At 38.4% G+C, this 20978-nt stretch overlaps 1 protein-coding gene across 1 annotated transcript in view; it reads left to right on the top strand.

Annotated features, from left to right (window-relative positions):
• Window positions 1–20978, top strand: part of GABRG3 (gamma-aminobutyric acid type A receptor gamma3 subunit) — a 596233-nt gene that overhangs the window by 574267 nt on the left and 988 nt on the right. Inside the window, exons 6-9 of the mRNA XM_029239805.1 lie at window positions 640–777; window positions 10031–10183; window positions 15619–15815; window positions 16090–16149. Coding sequence (XP_029095638.1) covers window positions 640–777; window positions 10031–10183; window positions 15619–15815; window positions 16090–16149 — 548 coding nt within the window. The remainder of the gene's footprint in view (window positions 1–639; window positions 778–10030; window positions 10184–15618; window positions 15816–16089; window positions 16150–20978) is intronic.

The raw sequence follows: 20978 nt of genomic DNA, 5'->3' as shown, positions 1-20978 counted from the left end.
GGGAGAAGGAAAGGAGGGCAATAGAAGTTAGGGAATCAAAACGTGTAAACTGTTTTGTATAAGTTACAAGGATATATTGTACAGCACAGGAAATATAGCCAGTATCTTATAACTATAAATGTAGTTTATAACGATAACCTTTAAAAAATTGTGACCCATTATACTGTACACATATTGTACAACTACACTTCAATAATAAGAAAATAAATATGTTAGAAATAATAAAAGCTATTTATAATAAAAGTTTATAATGAAAAAAGTAAATTCACCTTTCCTGAGATCTGGACAAAGTTCTGGAAAAAGGTGGAAGGTCTGGTGAGTGTGGGCCAGGTTGTTAGATCCTGGTGTTTAGGAGCTAGTGAGACTCTGACCAGTACTTTCACGTGCATTCTTTGAAGGTCATCTATAATCAAGCCTTCCACAGTGAAAGATATGTGTTGTGTCCATACAGATGATGGAAACACTTGTGGCTTGGAATATCTTGCTGATTGTGAAGATCTGCAGTAGAAACCTTCTGGGTTAGGTGACCTTTGCCCATGGACTAAAATTTCAGCTCCTATTAAATGATCAGACTTATAATTTCGACATTAATGCTTTACAAACCTACATCTTCAAGTGTTATTTTTTCTGCATTTTCAGATGGCTACCCCAAAGAAGAAATGATTTATAGATGGAGAAAAAATTCGGTTGAGGCAGCTGATCAGAAATCCTGGCGGCTTTATCAGTTTGACTTCATGGGCCTCAGAAACACCACAGAAATTGTGAAAACATCTGCAGGTAGTAGTTAACTTACAGAAGTGTAGTTCTCAAAAACAAATCCGACTTTTTCCCACTGATGACTTAGGCATACCTTTCCCTTTCATGCAGATTTCTTGCTGTGTATGTTTAAAATAATTATATTCGTAACACCATGATTCTTAAATGATATTTGAGGCAAAACAGCTGATTCAAAGCTCAAAAATGTTTAATATTTTAACTGGGATTGGGAAAAGGGTGACAAGATTATCTTATATTTTTAAATTGAGACTATGTTGACATTATGTCTATAAACCTAACTAAGATTCTCATCCCTGACCAGATTTATATAAACCAATTTCCTAAGTGTGAGAGTTCTACAAGTTCTACAACTAGATACAGAGACATGCTTTATTAATGTCTTTAAATACATTTTTTTTTTGTTTTATTGCTTTTGTTTTTTTTTGGTAATTTCCACAATAGAAATCTATGGTCCACTATTTTGCAGTTAGTTTTTTTCTGACAGGTCTTGGGGATTAGATTGGTTTCAAGTCGGCTTTTCTGCTGATCTAGTTATTTGTTAATATGAATCATTTATTGGTTTTTAAAACTCAATAATTTGTTTCATATGACTAGGTTAAGTGTAAATTCTAATAATTAGTGTAACTATCTTTAAAGAACAGTCTAAATTCTTGATATAATTCTAAATAGAGAACTACAGTTGCCCCTTGATATCCATGGTGAGTCGTTCCAGGACCCCTAAAGATATCAAAATCCCACTTGCTCAAGCCTATTACATAAAATGGCATAGTATTTGCATTTAACTTACATCTTCCTGTATAGTTTAAATCATCTCTAAATTACTTATAATACCTAATACAAAGTAAATGCTAAACAGTTGTAAATAGACTATGAATGCTATGTAAATAGTTGACCCTTGAACAACACAACAACTGCACATGTTCACTTATATTTGGATTTCCTTGTAGTAAGTACTACAGTACTACACAATCCCAGTTGGTTGAATCCCCATATGCAGAAACGCAGATGCAAAGGAATCAGAGAACCATATATACTGAAGAGCACGTATATAGAGAGTTTCAACTGAATGGAGGGTTGGTGCCCCTAACTCCTGTTGCTCAAGGTTCAATTGCCCTTTTCCGTACAAGGCAAATTCAAGTTTGCTTTTTTTAACTTTCTGGAAAAAATACTTTTCAAATATTTTCGATCCACGGTTGTTTGAATCTGGGCTTGTGAAACTCATGGCTGTGGAAGATCTGCTGCATTTACACATGGAGAAAGGTCTTTAAAAACTGATCAGCAGAGAAAAGAAAACCTCCACAAATGTCACAATAGTAAAGGTGAGAAATGACATTTATGTTTAAATATTAAATATTGATAAGGTTAAAAGAAGATCATAATTATATAAATATACTTTGGAAACTACATAAAGGGACATGTTTGGGGGAAGTTTTTACCCAAATAGTCACTTAATAATGTAATTACATTCCTGGAGAGTTTGAAATAAACTAGCAGAATTTTGGGGTGTAAGGCTGAGCAAAAGAGGGTAACCAAACTGGGTGATTGTTCTAACGTTTAAATGTCAAACATTGATACTGATATTCCTTTTCCGTTGTAAGCAAGATGTTAAACAAAAGGAAAGGTGAAGGCAGGTTGAACACAACTTGCTTTAAAATTAACCCTAAGAGAAAGGGAAGTGGCAAATGGAGGGACCGGTGGAGTTGAGGTAGTAGCCGGAGTAATTTTTATGCTATTGAGGGTTAAGAAAAGTATGAAAAACATTCACTGGAGCAAGGAGCTTTCAGTCTCACTAGAAAAGCATGGTGAACATAAAAGATTAATGAGTAAACTAGGAACGGATGCAGCAACATAATGAACATTACTTTGGGCTCAATTGCAGGGAAGACAGAAGAAATTAGGAGAGTTCTTTTTTAATTTTTAAAATTTTGGTTGTGTTGGGTCTTCCTTGCTGTGCATGGGCTTTCCTTAGTGGTGGAGAGTGGGGACTATTTATGTCTGTGTGCAGGCTTCTCAATGTAGTGGCTTCTCTTGTTGCAGAGCAAATGGGTAAATGGGAGTTTTTTCTTAATTTCACTTTCAGCTATTTCATCATTAGTGTATAGGAATACAAGAGATCTCTGTGCACTAATTTTGTATCCTGCTACTTGACCAAACTCATTAACAGTTACTTTTCTGGTACCATCTTTCGGATTCTCTATGTCACTACAAACAGTGAGAAGTTTGCCTCTTCTCTTCCGATTTGAATTGCTTTTATTCTTTTTCTTCTCCAATTGCTGTGGCGAAAACTTCAAGAGCTATATTAAATAATAGTGATGATACTGGGCAACATTGTTTTTTTCCTTAACTTAGTGGAAATGGTTTGTTTTTCACTACTGAGGTCGATGTTGGCTGTGGGTGTGTCGTATATGGCCTTTACTATGTTGAGGAATGTTCCCTCTAGGCCTACTTTTTGGAGGGTTTTTTTTATCATAAATGGGGGCAGAATTATTTGAAAGCTTTCTCTCCATCTATAGAGATGATCATATGGTTTTTCTCCTACATTTTGTTAATAAATATGGTGTTTCGTATTGATTGTTTACCTATATTGAAGATTCCTTGCATTCCAGCAATAAACTCCACTTGATCATGATGTATGATCTTTTTAATGTGCTGTTGGATTCTGTTTGCTAGTATTTTGTTGAGGATTTTTGCAACTACGTACATCAGTGGTATTGGCCTGTAGGTTTCTTTGCGACATCTTTGTCTGGTTTTTGTATCAGGGTGATGGTGGCCTCGTAGAATGAGTTTAGGGGTGTTTCTCTCTCTGCTATATTTTGGAAGAGTTTGAGAAGGATAGGTGTTTAGCACTTCTCTAAATGTTTGATAGAATTCAGCTGTAAAGCCAACTGGTCCTGGGATTTTGTTTGTTGGAGGGTTTTTAATGTTTCAATTTCTGTGCTTGTGATTGGTCTATTCATATTTTCTATTTCTGCCTTGTTAAGTCTCTGAATGTTGTGCCTTTCTAAGAATTTGTCCATTTCTTCCAGGTCGTCCTTTTCATTGGCATATAGTTGCTTGTAGTAATCGCTCATGATCCTTTGAATTTCTGCAATGTCAGTTGTTACTTCTTTTTCATTTCTAATTGTATTTACTTGCGTCCTCCCTATTTTTCTTCATGAGTATGGCTAATGGTTTATCCATTTCGTGTGTCTTTTCAAAGAACCAGCTTTTAGTTTTATTCATCTTTGCTGTCGTTTCCATCATTTGTTTTTCATTTATTTCGGATGAGGTCTTTATGATTTCTTTCCTTCTGCTAACTGTGGGGATTTTTTGTTCTCCTTTCTCTAATTTCTTTAGGTGCAAGGTTAGGTTATTTGAGATGTTTCCTGTTTCTTATGGTAGGATTGTATTGCTATAAACTTCCTTCTTAGTACTTATTTTGCTGCATCCCGTAAGTTCTGGGTCGTCTTGTTTTCACTGTGATTTGTTTCTTTGTGCTTTTTGATTTCCTCTTAGATTTCTTGAGTTATTTCTTGGTTATTGTGTAGTGTATTGTTTAGCCTCCATGAGTTTGTATTTTTTACAGATTTTTGCCTGTAATTTATATCTAGTCTCATAGCGTTGGGGTCAGAAAAGATACTTGATACGATTTCACTTTTCTTAAATATACCACGGCTTGATTTGTGACCCGATACAATTCTATCCTGGAGAATGATCCATGAGCACTTGAGAAGAATGTGTATTCTGTTGTTTTTTAACGGAATGTCCTAAAATTATCAATTAAGTCCATCTTGTTTAATATATCTATTAAAGCTTCTGTTTCCTTATTTATTTTCATTTTGACTGATCTGTGCTTGGTGAAAGTGGGGTGTTAAAGTCCCCTATTATGATTTGTTACTGTCGATTTCTCCTTTTGTGTCTGTTAGTATTTACCTTATATATTGAGGTACTCTTATGTTAGGTACATAAATATTTACAATTGTTATATCTTCTTGGATCGAACCCTTGATCATTATGTAGTGTCCTTCTTTGTCTTTGTTTTAAAGTCTATTTTGTCGGATATGAGAATTTCCTCTCCAACTTCCTTTTGATTTCCATTTGCATGGAATATCTTTTTCCATCCCCTCTCTTTCATTCTTTAGTATCCCTAGGTCTGAAGTGTGTCCTTTGTTGATCGCATACATATGGGTCTTATTTTTCTATCCATTCAGCCTTTCTGTGTCTTTTGGTTGGAACATTTAATCCATTTACATTTAAGGTAATTATCGATATGTATGTTCCTCTTACCATTTTCTTAATTGTTTGGGTTTTTAATAGTAGTTCTTTTCCTCCACTTGTGTTTCCTACTTAGAGACATTTCTTAGCAATTGTTGTAAAGCTGTTTTGGTGGTGCTGAATTCTCTTAGCTTTTGCTTGTCTATAAAGGTTTTCCTCCGGCAAATCTGAATGAGATCCTTGCTGGGTAATCTTGGTTGTAGATTTTCCCTGTCATCACCTTCAATATGTCCTGCCAGTCTCTTCTTGCAGAGTTCCTGCTGAGAGATCAGCTGTTAATCTTAAGGGGATACCTTTGTGTGTTTTTCATTGTTTCGCCCTTGCTGCTTTTAATGTTTTTCTTTAATTTTTGATAGTCTGATTAATATGTGTCTTGGCATGTTTCTCCTTGGATTTATCCTGAATGGCGCTTTCTGTGCTCCTGGACTTACTATTTCCTTTCCCATATTAAGGAAGTTTTCAACTGTAATCCCTACAAATATTTTCTAACTTTATCTCTTCTTTTTCTGTGACCCCTATAATTCAAATGTTGGTACGTTTAATGTCCCAGAAGTCTCTGAGGCTGTCCTCAATTCTTTTCATTCTTTTTTCTTTATTATGATCTGTGGTATTTACACTGTTTTATCTTGAGGGTGACTGATCCGTGTTTCTGCCTCAGTTATTTCGCTATTGATCCCTTCTGGAGAATTTTTAATTTCTTTTATTGTGTTGTTCATCACAGTTTGCTTTTTGGTTCTTCTATTTCCTTGTTAAACGTTTCGTGTATTTTCTCCATTTTATTTACAAGATTTTAGATCATCTTTACTATCATTATTCTGAATTATTTTTCAGGTAGACTGCCTATTTCCTCTTCATCTGTTACATCTTGTGGCTTTTGGCTTTGCTCCTTCACCTGCTGTGTGTTTCTCTGTCTACTCCTTTTGCTTAACTTACTGTGTTTGGGGTCTTCTTTTCGCAGGCTGCAGGTTGCTAGTTCCTGCTGTTTTTGGTGTCTGTCCCCAGTGGCTAAGTTTGGTTAGTGTGTTGTGTAGGCTTCCTGGTGGAGGTGATAGTGACTCTGTTCTGGTGAATGAGGCAGGATCTTGTTTTTCTGGTTGGCTGGTGTTTTTCTGCCCTGGTGTGGTGTCTATGATCTTATTATGGTTATAGACAGCCTCTCTGCTAGTCGATGGTGTTGTGCTCCTGTCTTGCTAGTTGTTTGGCATGGGGTTTCCAGCACTGTAGCTTTCTGGTCTTGAGTGTAGCTGGGTCTTGGTGTTGAGGTGGAGATCTGTGGGAGGTATTCACTGTTTTTATATTACGTTGAGCTTGGAGGTCTCTTGTGGACCAGTGTCTTGAACTTGGCTCTCCCACCTCAGCGGCACATCCGTTAAGTCTGGCTGGAGCACCAAGAGCCTGTCATCTACACGGCTCAGAATAAAATGGAGAAAAAGAAGAAAGAAAAAGATAAAATGTTATTAGAATGAAAAATAAAAAATAGTTATTAAAAAAAGTTTTAAGTAATAAAAAAAGAGAAGAAAGAACAAACACACTAAAAATCAGGTCCACCAATGATAACTAGTGCTAAAAACTATACAAAAACAAAAAACAGAACTCTATGGTAAATGTTAAAAGCAAAGTGATACCGACTGAATGACACAGAAGCCTCCACATACGTACTCACAAAAGAGAATAAAGGAAAAAATATATATCTTTGCTCGCAAAGTCCACCTTGTCAATTTGGGATGACTCGTTGTCTATTCAGGTACTCCACAGGTGCACCGTACATCAAGTTGGTTGTGGATATTTAATCCGCTCTGCATGGCGGTCGCCTGAGAGCAGGCGTCTGTACTTCGCTCAGATAGGACAGGGTTTAAGTAGCAGCTGATTCGGGGGCTCTGATTCACTCAGCCTGGGAGGCGGGAGAGGTACAGAAAGCGGAGCGAGCCTGCAACGGCAGAGGCCAGCATGACATTGCAACAGCCTGAGGTACGCCGTGTGTTCTTCAGGGGAAGTGGTCCCCGTATTACGGGACCCTGGCAGTGGCGGGCTGCACAGGCTCCTGGGAGGAGAGGTGTGGAGAGTGACTTGTGCTTCCACACAAGCTTCTTGGTGGCGGCAGCACCAGCCTTAGCATCTCATTCCCGTCTCTGGGATGTGCGCTAATAGCGGTGGTTTGCGTCCATCCCTGGATCTCATTTAAGCGGCACTCTTAATCCCCTCTCCTTGCACACCAGGAAACAGAAGCAAAAAAACTTGCTTCTTCGGCAGCTCCAGACTTTTTGCCGAACTCCCTCCTGGCCAGTAGTGTTGCATTAGCTCCCTTCAGGCTGTGTTCATGCAGCCAACCCCAGACCTTTCCCTGGGATCTGACCAAAGCCTGAAACTCAGCTCGCAGCGCCCACCCATTCTGGCGGGTGAGCAGACAAGCCTCTCAGGCTGGTGAGAGCTGGTCGTCACTGATCCTCTGTGTGGGAATCTCTCTGCTTTGTCCTCTGAACCCCTGATGCTGCACTCTCCTCCCTGGGTACGAACCTTCCGCCTTCCGCTACCCACAGTCTCCGCCCGTGAAGGGGCTTCCTAGGGTGTGGAAACCTTTCCTCTTTCACAGCTCCTTCCCACTGGTGCAGGTTTCATCCCTATTCTTTTGTCTCTATTTTTCCTTATTTCTTTTCCCCTAGCCAATTTGGGATGAGTGGTACATTGACTTTTCGTTGGTCTTCCTGTAGGGGACAGTGAAGCTGGAAATCACAGTTCCTCCTGCCCCCGCTTCTCCAAGTAGAAGCTGGAAAATAGGGACGCTGGGGTTCTCTGGAACCAGTTTCTGTGGTGTGTCCCAGAACCTCACCAAGAGGCAGGACTTCCCTGGTGGTGCAATAGTTAAGAATCCTCCTGCCAATGCAGGAGACACGGGTTTGAGCCCTGGTCAAGGAAGATTCCACATGCTGTGGAGCAATAAGGCCTGTGTTCCACAACTACTGAAACCCGCACACCTAGATCCAGTTCTCCGCAAGAGAAGCCACCCCAATGAGAAGTCTGTGCACTGCAATGAAAAGTAGCCACCATTCACTGCAACTAGAGAAAGCATCCGTGCAGCAATGAAGATCCAACACAGCCGAAAATAAGAAAGAAAGAAAGAAGAATGAAAGTGGAAGAAAGAACAAAGAAAAAATAAAAGAATGAAAGAAAGAAGAAAGAAAAAAAGAAATTATTTTAAAATAATCTGGCTTCAAAATATGTCCTTGACTGTCCCTTCCTACTTTCACACCTGACAGTGGGACATTCAGGCAGACCTCTGAGTTAGGCAAAGGGTATTTGAACCCAAGATTTGGGGTACCTGTTCACCTCAGGTTAGGCCAAAGAGAATGTATTTACTAAAATGAATTATGTGCCTACTCTGGAGTTGTCCTACTGTTTATCTTAGGAAATGACAATGGTGGTGGAAGAAATTATTCAACTCTTTGTATATTCCACTTGGGTTGTGTTCATAACTGTTAGGGTGATTAGGTTTTGCTTTTCTGTCTACTGTTATCTGTAAATTCATAAACATTTAAATATCACACATAATTCAATAAAATTTCCCAAGGAAATGATGTAACTTGACTTTCATATTACTTAGAAAAATATTTTTGTGGGTTTTTTTTTTTAATTGCTTCAGGTTACTCTTTCGGATTCCTTTATACTGGAATTTGCTAAAATATTTGTTTCTTGGAAAAATGATCTCAATAATTGATGTTCTATCAGCCATCCTGAATATTGCTAAAACAGAACACCACATTCCTCAATAAATATTCTAATTTAATGAGAGGTATAATTTTATACGGGCTTAATATGATCTCCCTATCAATATTTTTAAGTAAAAATGGGACTTTCATGGTGACCTTTTCATTAAACAAATACCAGTTGATTGCTTACCAAGTAACATTGATAAACAAGACATATATTCTATAACCCAACTAATTTATTGTTCTTAAGACAACATTGTTTTTATCGGTAATTATAGAAATAACTTTATTGCAGTTGTTAGGAACAGGTAAGGAGCGCTTCCTGGCAGGCTAAATGATTTCTAAGCTGCGCTTCAAAGTTGACTTGTAACTATCTGGATGCAAGTGATAGGAAAAAAAAAGCATCCTAGGCAGTGGGGAAGGGATGCAGCAGCAATTGAGGAAGGATCTTGGCAAATCTGAGGACCTGGGGAGACCAGGAGTGCAAAGAATATAGGTGCAAGGGGCATTTCATGCAGAATGGTGTAGACTGTTGGGGACGGAGTAATTCCCCCATCTAACCCCCTTGAGTTCTTGTGGCTGGACTAATTGTAAAATTGACACAAGTGACAAGGTTTTTTTTATACAGGCTCCTTTGTGATAAGGAAGTCCTACCTCTAGATGTGGGGAGTGCCCCTTTCACATGAGAGATTTTTTTTCTGCTTTCAGATACAGAGAGGAGAGTCAGAGTGTCCCTCTTATGTTGGCATTTCTTAAGTAACTTTAATTCAAAATAATCAATATGCTATTTAGACACATTTTGGGGTGGCCTACCCTAGGTCACAACTAGGCCATAATAAAGTTTTGAAAATTTACAGGGGTAGCAAGATGCAATTCATACTAAAAAATAGAAATATAAATTTGTTACAGGAGTTTAGATTTGAAAGTTTATGTGTACCATCTGTTACTGTTAAAAAAGCAAAATGAAAATGGATTTACTTGAGGGTTGATTTGTTATCCTTGATTTTAAGCATTCAACATACAGCTGAACATTAGGTAATCTGCTGTGGAATAAATGTGCATATCTATCACTTCTAATTAATACATATCTTTTTGTGCCTTTTACAGTAAAATGCCTCACACGACCATGGATATGATAAAAATAGTTTAAGAGCCTCAGAATTTTGACTCCCCAGTTTGATGAATGTTGTACTTGAATATATTTATCCGTTATTCATTTAAAAAATGTTTTAATAATTTATTTCTTTGAATTATTTTAACACAAGAAAGTTAATTTTGACAATATTTTATTACAGGTGATTATGTTGTCATGACTATATATTTTGAGTTGAGTAGAAGAATGGGATACTTCACTATTCAAACATACATTCCTTGTATACTGACCGTGGTTTTATCCTGGGTATCATTTTGGATCAAAAAAGATGCTACGCCAGCAAGAACAGCATTAGGTGAGTTTCAAAAAATCTCTGCTACCATTTTGTTTAACATAGAAGTATTCAGAAAAATATTTTCAATAAAAAGCCTAGCTCAAATGTAACTGATCTAAGTTGAAGGCTACTTGATTCATGCTTGTTTTTAGGTAGATAATTTAGACTGTTCTTCTTGACTGTAGAATTCCATGTGCGCCACTTAAAAGTTGAGGTTAAACTTTCTATCTATATTATTTTACCTGTCTACAACCTAAAAATTCTTCTCATGAATTTTTTTCTGGCAACCAAAGTCCTCTTAATAAAACAGTAAATTTCGGTGGTTTTAAGATTGTGATTGTGCAACATGTTGTATATGTTTTTCTTTATGATAGGAATTTTGGCTTTCTATATTTTGATTTATGAACACAGGCAATGTAACATATAAAGGTTCCCCTCAAATTTCTTTCAGAAAAGAAGGAACTGCTTAAATTTTAAAATTACAGTCTTCTATATTACATTGAACATTTTCTGTTGGCTTTTAAAAATCATTGTTTAAAACAAAGTACTTTTTGAACAAAATTAGCCTTAATATCCTCTGCCAATATTAGTTTTGCATGCTGAACAGAAAATACATGAAAGAATTAGTAAATCAGCTGGCAAAAGCATAACACAAGTTTTGTAACTTTTCTTGAGGTTATGACCTTACAATTACATATTTGGGTGTCATAGTGAGCATGACTTTAATAAGTAGCTCACAACTTGAGACTATGAAAGTCCTAACAAAGTGTGGCCATTGTAGGGGCTACCCTGGTGGCACAGGTGGTTGAGAGTCCACCTGCCGATGCAGGGGACGTGGGTTCGTGCCCCGGCCCAGGAAGATCTCATATACCGTGGAGTGGCTGGGCCCGTGAGCCGTGGCCGCTGGCCCTGCGTGTCCGGAGCCTGTGCTCCGCAATGGGAGAGACAACAGTGAGAGGCCCGTGTACCGCGCAAAAAAAAAAAAGAACTGGCAATTGCTAAAAGAAAATGCAAAAAAAAAAAAAAAATAGTGTCACCACCGTGGTGACACACAGTATTTGCTGTTAATAGAGTTACAGACCAGAAGAGTGGAGAAATGTCATTAACACCAGGATATTTGGTTAAGACAACAGAATGGCTGTGCCTACTTTAGATAAAGCTTAAATCATTCTATGACAAGATCAAAAGCACCAGCAGTAAATCAATTATAAGAAAGCATTCAACATTCTTTTAAAAAAATAACTGTCAATGCTCTTTATAAGGTATCATCTACAGTATTGTGTATACAGTAAAAAATTAATAGACTTTCTAAGAATTAAGTAAATGTGACTCTCGATCAAAGAAAAAAGTCAATATCAAAATGCAACTCTGGGAAGAGAGGGGGAAGATGGCGGAAGAGTAACATGCAGAGATCACATTCCTCCCCAGAGATACATCAGAAATACATCTACATGTGGACCTGCTCATATAGAACACCCACTGAACGCTGGCAGAAGACCTCAGACCTCCCAAAAGGCAAGAAACTCCCCACGTACCTGGGTAAGGCAAAAGAAAAAAGAATAAACAGAGACAAAAGAATAAGGATGGGACCTGCACCAGTGGGAGGGAGCCTTGAAGGAGGAAAGCTTTCCACACACTACAAGCCCCTTTGCGGGTGGAGACTGCAGGTGGCAGCGGGGGATAGCTTCGGAGCCGCAGAGGAGAGCACAGCAACAGGGGTGCAGAGAGCAAAGCAGAGAGATTTCAGCACGGATGATCGGTGCCGAACCGGCACTTACAAGCCCGAGAGGCTTTTCTGCTCAACTGCCAGGGCTGGCGGGGCTGGGAACTGAGGCTCGGGCTTCAGCCGGAGTGCAGGGAGAGGACTGGTGGCATGAACAAAACATGAGGACGTTACTGCACCACGGCTGGCCCGGAGGGAGTCCGGGGAAAAGTCTGGACCTGCCGAAGAGGTAAGAGACTTTTTCTTCCCTCTTTGTTTCCTGGTGCACGAGAAGAGGGGATTAAGAGCTCTGCTTAAAGGAGCTCCAGAGATGGGCATGAGACGCTCAGGCTGCTGCTGCCATCACGAAGAAAACTGCGAGCACAGGTCACTCTCCACACCTCCCGTCCCTGGAGGCTGTGCAGCCCTCCACTGCCAGGGTCCTGGGATCCAGGAACAACTTCCCTGGGAGAACGCACAGGGCACCTCAGGCTGGTGCAACGTCACGCCAGCCCCTGCCACCGCAGGATCGCCCCACACTCCGTAACCCCTCCATCTCCCCGGCCTGAGTGAGCCAAAGCCCCCTAATCAGCGGCTCCTTTAACCCGTCCTATATGAGCAAAGAACAGACGCCCTCCAGCGACCTACAAGCAGAGGCGGGGCCAAATCCAAAGCTGAAACACGAGAGCTGTGCAAACAAAGAAAGGGAAATCTCTCCCAGCAGCCTCAGAAGCAGCGGAATAATCTCCAAAATCAAGTTGATGTACCCTGCAACTGTGGAATACCTGAATAGACAATGAATCATCCCAAATTTAGGAGGTAGACTTTGAGAGGAAGATTTACTGTTTTTTCCCCTTTTCCTCTTTTTGTGAGTGTGTAGCTTGATGTTTTGGTGTGAAATTTTGCCTGTATAGCTTTCTTTTCACCATTTGTCCTAGGGTTCTATGCATCAGGTTTTTTTGTTTTTTTATTTTTAAAATAATTTTTCTTAATAATTATTTTTAAATAACATTTTATTTTACTTTCTTTTCTTTTATCCTCTTTCTTTCTTTCTTTCTTTCTCTTTCTTTCTTTCTTTCATTTGTCTCCCTTTTATTCTGAGCCGTGTGGATGAAAGGTTCTTGGTGCTGCAGCCAGAGTCAGTGTTGCCTCTGAGGTGGGAGAGGCAACTTCAGGACACTGGTCCACAAGAGACTTCCCAGCTCCACATAATATCAAAAGGCGAAAATCTCCCAGAGATATCTATCTCAACACCAACAGCCAACTTCACTCAACGACCAGCAAGCTACACTGCTGGACACCCTATGTCAAACAACTAGCAAGACAGGAACACAACCCCACCCATTAGCAGAGAGGCCACTTAAAATCATAAGTCCACACACATCTCAAAACACACCACAAGATGTGGACCTGCCCACCAGAAAGACAAGATCCAGCGTCATCCACCACAACACAGGCGCTTCTCCCCTCCACCAGGAAGGGGACACAATCCACCGGACCAACTTTAGCTACTGGGGACAGACATCAAAAACAATGGGAACTACGACCCTGCCTCCAGCAAAACGGAGACCCCAAACACAGTGAGACAAGCAAAATGAGAAGACAGACAAATACTCAGCAGATGAAGGAGAAAGATAAAATCCCACCACACCTAACAAATGAAGAGGAAATAGGCAGTCTACCTGAAAAGGAATTTATAATAATGATAGTAAAGATGATCAAAAATCTTGGAAATAGAATAGAAAGAAATGCAAGAATAATTAACAAGGACCTAGAAGAACTAAAGATGAAACAAGCAATGATGAACAACACAATAAAAGAAATTAAAAATACTCTAGAAGGGATCAATAGCAGAAAAACTGAGGCAGAAGAACGGAAAAGTGACCTGGAAGATAAAGTAGTGGAAATAACTAATGCAGAGCAGAATAAAGTGAAAGAAAAGAACTGAGGACAGTCTCAGAGACCTCTGGGACAACATTAAACGCACCGATATTCAAATTGTAGGGGGTTACAGAAGAAGAAGAGAAAAAGAAAGGAACTGAGAAAATATTTGAAGAGATTATAGTTGAAAACTTCCCTAATATGCGAAAGGAAATAAAAGTCCAGGAAGCACAGAGAGTCCCATACAGGATAAATCCAAGGAGAAACACGCCAAGACACATAGTAATCAAACTGTCAAAATTAAATACAAAGAAAACATATTAAAAGCAGCAAGGGGAAGACAAATAACACACAAGGGAATCCCCATAAGCTGACCTTTCAGCAGTAACTCTGCAAGCCAGAAGGGACTGGCAGGACATATTGAAAGTGATGGAGAAAACCCTACAACCAAGATTACTCTACCCAGCAAGGGTATCATTCAGATTTGATGGAGAAATTAAAACATTTACACACAAGCAAAAGCTGAGTTCAAAACCACCAAACAAGCTTTACAACAAATGCTAAAGAATCTTCTCTAGGCAAGAAACACAAGGCAAGGAAAAGACCTACAATAACAAACCCAAAACAATTAAGAAAGAATAGGAACATACGTATCGATAATTACCTTATGTATATGGTTTAAATGCTCCCACCAAAAGACACAGAGTGGCTGAATGGATACAAAAACAAGCCCATGTATATGCTGTCTACAAGAGACCCACTACAGACCTAGAGACACAGACTGAAAGAGAGGGGATGGAAAAAGATATTCCATGCAAAAGGAAACCAAAAGAAAGCTGGAGTAGCAATTCTCATATCAGACAAAATAGATTTTATAATAAAGACTATTAGAAGAGACGAAGAAGGACACTACATAATGATCAAGGGATGGATCCAAGAAGAAGATATTACAATTGTAAATATTTATGCACCCAACTTAGGAGCACCTAAATACACAAGGCAAATACTAAGTCATAAAAGGGGAAATCAACAGTAACATATTCATAGTAGGGGACTTTAACACCCCACTTTGACCAAAGGACCGATCATCCAAAATGAAAATAAATAAGGAAACACAAGCTTTAAATGATACATTAAACAAGATGGATTTGATATTTATAGGACATTCGATCAAAAACAACAGAATATACATTTTTCTCAAGTGTTCATGGAACATTCTCCAGGATAGATCATATCTTGGATCACAAATCAAGCCTTGTTAAATTTAAGAAAATTGAAGTGGTATCAATTATCTTTTCTGACCACAAAGCTATGAGACTAGATAACGATGTGATCACTGAAGAAATCGAAGAGAAAATAAAAAAATACCTAGAAACAAATGAAAATGGAGACAAAACGAACCAAAACCTACGGGATGCGGCAAAAGCAGTGGGAAATTTATAGCAATTTATAGCAACAGAATCCTAATTTAAGAAACAGGAACTATCTCGAATAAACAACCTAATTTTTTTTCATTTAGGCAAGGCTTTCTGGTCTATCTGGGCAGAAGAAAAGTGTGAGATGACGAACTGACGGAAAGTATAGGGGACTGAAAACTGTATTTTCATTAAAAATATATTTAAGAGGGAAAAATGTCAAACAGTACGAGAATAACTGAATAAACTGGAAGATAGCAACTTAGTTCAGGTATTTTAATGTTAATGTGAAGACTATAAAACATTTTATGGAACTGTTGCTTACAAAATTAAATTACAATTAAATATATTCTATTTATGCAATGTCAAGAAGCAGTCACATAAAAATAAAACACTGTGTCGGAATGGAGGGATTCTGTGTGGCCCCTTTCACAACCTGGTATGTGTTCCCTGTGCAGGCATAACCACAGTGCTGACCATGACCACACTCAGCACCATAGCCAGGAAGTCCTTGCCTCGTGTTTCTTATGTGACAGCCATGGACCTCTTCGTGACAGTTTGCTTCTTATTTGTCTTTGCTGCTTTGATGGAGTATGCTACCCTCAACTACTATTCAAGTTGTAGAAAACCAGCTAGCACTAAGAAAAAGACATCGGTGAGTTCCAGTAGCAAAGATTTTCTGGGAGGATAGTTTGAGGTAAATGATTCTTATTCATAGGATCTTATATAATATGATATACATAGTTTAAGAAGTCTTTAAAAAACACAGGTATTCCAAAGATATGAATGTGACATTCAAGCACTCTTCACCTTCACCTACCAGTGGCGTGGACTGATGTGATCATGCTTTAAAGATTACTCTTTACCAGTGATTTGTGATGCAGATTTCCATAGTAGTTTTCTAAATACTTTTTCTGATTTCCTTGTAGTTACTATATCCAGATTCCTCAAGATGGATTCATGAACGCTTAAGCCTACAAGCCCCCTCCGTACGTATAGCATTGCAAGTGCAATTATTTCTGAGAACTCTGGATAAACTACAATAGAGAGATATTATTGTTTACATATGCACTTATTGGAGGCCAATGAATAATGCACGTACTCCCTTCAAAAATGTACTTAATTCTTTAAAATATGTCTAATTAAGAAAATTTGGAAAATAAAGGGGAAAAAATCACTCTTTCTCCCCCCCCCCGGGTAAAAGTGTATACTATATATATTTCTGTAACTCAAAAATAATTATAAATACATTTCTGGGTCAAAATATTAATTTATAGGATCATCTTAATAATTGTATCATATGTTCATGATTGACGCAGAATCTTGGCTGGACAAAGGGCTAATCCACACTTTTTCACTTTTAAATATATTTTTATCATTACAGTTCTGTACATTCTTGTAACAGTCTAAATTCCTAGACGCAAAATGGCTACGCCAAAGATTGCACAAGTTTTGCCAAAATGCATTCCACCAGTACATGTATCAACTCATTTATCCTCACAACACCCATTCTACTGAAAGGACGCCGAGATGTTGAAAACATAAGGCCTCTTAAATATTGAGTAAGGCTTCACAATTTAAACAAAATTTGTTATATGTAATTATTAATGTGCTTGAATATTGATAGTATGGATTAATGTAAGAATTTATTGGAAAATATGTCTTTAAATCATTGATGTGCGCTACCGCTTTTATCATATAACAATTTTTACATATATTTCTATTCCTTTATACATGTGAACTCAGAAATTGACAATAATTTATGCCTAAGCATACACCACAATTGCTGCTGATCAGCACCTTATGTTCAGTGCATTTCAGACAATTTTCATCAGCATTTTCTTCAAGTGTGTATCATTGTAGTTCTGACAGAAGGTAAGGCCATTTTTACACAGTGAACATATAGTTCTGGCCATCAAATTCTGCCAAATAACAACGCATTGAAAAGTAAGGTGAACGGGTGGGAGCGGGGGATGCTGAATAACAGAGAAATATCAGAACGAATAGGCTGAGGCCGGAGAGAACATTATATCTTCCTCCATTCTCTGCCTTCACACTGCCAGAGTGCTCGGAGTGGAGAAAGAAATATTGACATCATTGGTGTCGAAATGATACTGTCAAAAGAAAGAATAACTAGAAGCTAGAAGAATTTATTTTTCTTAAGCAGGAAAGTGTAATGACACTGAAGAAAGTCATAGAAAAACAATTCACAGAGAGAGAAAGCTCCAGGCTATGTGCAAAGACGCAGTCAGAGAAAACTTCAACAGAAATTCAGAAGAAAGAGGAAGGGGGAGTTAGCTGACAATGTCTTCAACTCTATTCTGAAAGATCCACATGTTAGTTTAGTTGAGGGGCCACTACCTCCGAAAAGGAAAAGCAGAGATGAGCAACCTCTCTGTGATGAGGGTCAGCAGCAGGATCCACTGATGACCACACATTGCTTTGGGGCAAGTTGTCCAAATAACTGTGCCACGATTTCCCAGTCCATAATATGCAAGGCTAGTCCACTCTGGGTGTGCAGTAGTACCTGCTGCCAGGAAACAACGGTTCTCAGAACGTCACATTGCTGCAATATACAAACAGGCGAAACAGGAGTGAGTCGGGAAGGAACCTAGCTGGACTGAAGTTGACCTTGGAGACTCGTTAATTAAAATATCTATTTTATTTTCCTCTAAGAATTTTATAGTCTCAAGCTTTATATTTAAGTCTATAATCGATTTTGAGCTTATTTTTGTGTATGGTGTTAAGAAGTGTCCTAATTTCATTCTTTTACTTGTAGCTGTCTAGTTTTCTCAGCACCACTTATTGAAGAGGCTGTCTTTTCTCCATTGTATATTCTTGCCTCCATTGTCAAAGATAAGGTGACCTCGTGGGCGTGAGTTCATCTTTGAGCTTTCTATCCTGTTCCAATTCATCTAGTTTTGTTTTTGTGCCAGTAACATACTGTCTTAATTAGTGTAGCTTTGTAGTATGTCTGAAGTCAGGGACGGTGATTCCTCCAGCTCCTTTTTTTCCTCAGGATTGCTTTGGCTATTCGTAGTCTTTTGTGTTGCGATATAAATTGTGAATTTTAAAATACTAGTTCTGTGAAAAATGCCATGGATAGTTTGATAAGGATTGCATTGAACCTGTAGATTGCTTTGGGTAGTACATTTTCAGATTGTTCATTCTTCCAACATAAGAACATGATATATATCTCTCCATCTGTTTGTATCGTCTTTAATTTCTTTCAACAGTGCCATAGATTTCGGCATACAGATCTTTTGTCTCCTTAGGAAAGTTTATTCCTAGAAATTTTATTCTTTTTGTTGCAGTGGTAAATGGGAATGGTTCCTCAATTTCTCTTTCAGATTTTTCGTCGTTAGTATATAGGAATTCAAGCGATTTCTGTGCATTAATTTTATATCCTGCTATTTTACCAAATTCAATGATTAGCTCTAGCAGTTTTCTGGTAGCATCTTTAAGGTACTCCAGGTGTTGTATCATGTCTTCTGCAGTGACAGTTTTACCCCTTGTTTTCGATTGCGATTCCGTTTATTTCTTTTTCTCCAATTGCCGTGGGTAAAGCTTCCAAAATGCTGTTGAATAATAACAGTAGGAGTAGGCAAATTTTTTCCCGATCTTAGGGGAAATGCTTTTAGTTTTTCACCATTGAGGATGATGTGGGTTTGTCATATATGGACGTTATTATGTTGAGGTAGGTTCCCTCTATGCCTACCTTCTGGAGAGTCTTTTCATAAATGGGTTTTGAATTATGTCAAAAGCTTTGAAAACTCTATTACAGAAATCACAGAAATATCCTTTCTGACCAACCTAGAGAAATGGAAATAAAAACACAATGAAACAAGTGGGACCTAAGAAGCTTAAAAGCTTTTGCCTAGCAAACTATATATATATGAAAAACAACCCTCAAATGAAGCAACTGATAAAGGATTAATCTCCAAAATGCAGCTCATGCAGCGTAATTTCAAAAAACAATCCAAAAATGGGCAGAAGACCTAAATAGACATTTCTCCAAAGAGGATATACAGAGTGCTAACAAACTCATGAAAGGATGATAAACATCAGTAATCATTAGAGAAATGCAAATCAAAACTACAAGTTTTCACCTCACACCAGTCAGAATGGACATCACACAAAAAACTACAAATAAATGCTGCAAAGGTGAAAAGTGAACACTTTGGCACTCTTGGTGGGAAAGTAAATTGATATGGCCACTAAGAAGAACAGTATGGAGGGTCCTTTAAAACCAAAACAGTACTACCATATGATGCTGCAATCCCACTACTGGGCATATACCTTGAGAAAACCATAATTCAAAATAGAGACATGTACCTCAATGTTCATTGCAGCACTATTTATAATAGTCAGGTCATGGAAGTAAGCTGTCCATCGACAGATGAATGAATAAAGAAGATATGACAATATGTACAATGGATTAGTCATAAAGTGAAACTTAATAGTCATTTATAGTGAGGTGGCTGGACCCACAGTCTGTCATACAGAGTGAAGTAAGTCATAAAGAGAGAAAAACATACCGTATGCTAACACATATATGTGGAATCAAAAAACATTCTGATGAACCTAGTGGCAGGACAAGAATAAAGACGCAGACCTAGAGAATAGACTTGAGTACACGAGGAGGAACAAGGGTAATCTGGGACAAAGTGAGACAGTAACATTGACATATACACACTACCAATTGTAAAATAGACAGCTAGTGGGAAGCAGCCACATAGCACAGGGAGATCAGCTCGGTGCTGTGTGACCACCTAGAGAGGTGGGATAGGGAAGGTGAGGGACAGTTTTGTCCCAGATAGCTTATTGTTTTTAGCCTGGGACCTCCTTGAGCACCCTCTGACTCTCTAGTGAGCTCTTTCCCTGCAGAGGCTTCTGATGTCCATTTTGAGTCAGCTCCTTCTGTTGGGCCCGCCTGCCTGTAATTGCTGAGCTTCTCTGTGTGACCCTACACAGGTACAAAGTGTTGAAGAAATATGATGAAAATCTGGCTGAACACTGTCAAAATTCATATGCCATTTTTAATAAAGGCAGATATTTTCCAACTGGAGTTTGTTGGAAAGATACTAATACTTCAAACAGACCCAGGAATCTGTTTTTTTAAGCAAACCTTCAGGTGATATTTACACCCTCTCAGGGAGAGGGAGGATATGTATCCACATTATAACCTAAGTTAGAGCAAAATTTTCATTTCTGCCCATTGCCTAGAATTGTTGATGAAAGTAGACAGCTGCACCATGATGCTCCTGTCTGGCTATTGGCTTGTGCACAGTAGGACGAGGACATCTTGATTAAGGTCGGTCCTCACACACAATCACTTCCCAATTAAAAGGATGTCCCCAAATGCTACCAGTAGTAATACCGAATGCTCTACATCTCTACCTGCTTCTCTGTGGTTTGACTCCACAGAGCTACAAATATATTTAATCAAACTATTCTCATTTATGTGTGACTGTAAATTGTCCTGTCTCCTTATCTGCTCCATACTGACTTCCAACATCAGGAGGAGAGCTTGTGAAGTAGAAAATATAACATTCCAATAGTACACAGATTTTGGCTATCTAGAGATGACAAGCAATGTCTGGTATCCACACATTAAAAACTCATTTTTCACCTGAATTGCATGGAACAAGAAGATTCTCTCATCATGTCTATACACTTTTTAAAAATACTGTTTAATAATTTGAAAAAAAGAACTTTACTTCTCCACACTTTATTATATGTATTTTTTAACATTTGCGGAATTTTATATATGTGTGTGTGTGTGTGTGTGTGTGTGTGTGTGTGTGTGTGTGTGTGT

This window comes from Monodon monoceros, unplaced genomic scaffold (genome assembly GCF_005190385.1).
Source record: "Monodon monoceros isolate NGI ecotype Baffin Bay Population unplaced genomic scaffold, NGI_Narwhal_1 Super_Scaffold_21, whole genome shotgun sequence".
Lineage (NCBI taxonomy): Eukaryota > Metazoa > Chordata > Mammalia > Artiodactyla > Monodontidae > Monodon > Monodon monoceros.
This window is presented reverse-complemented; position numbering and strand designations above follow the sequence as displayed.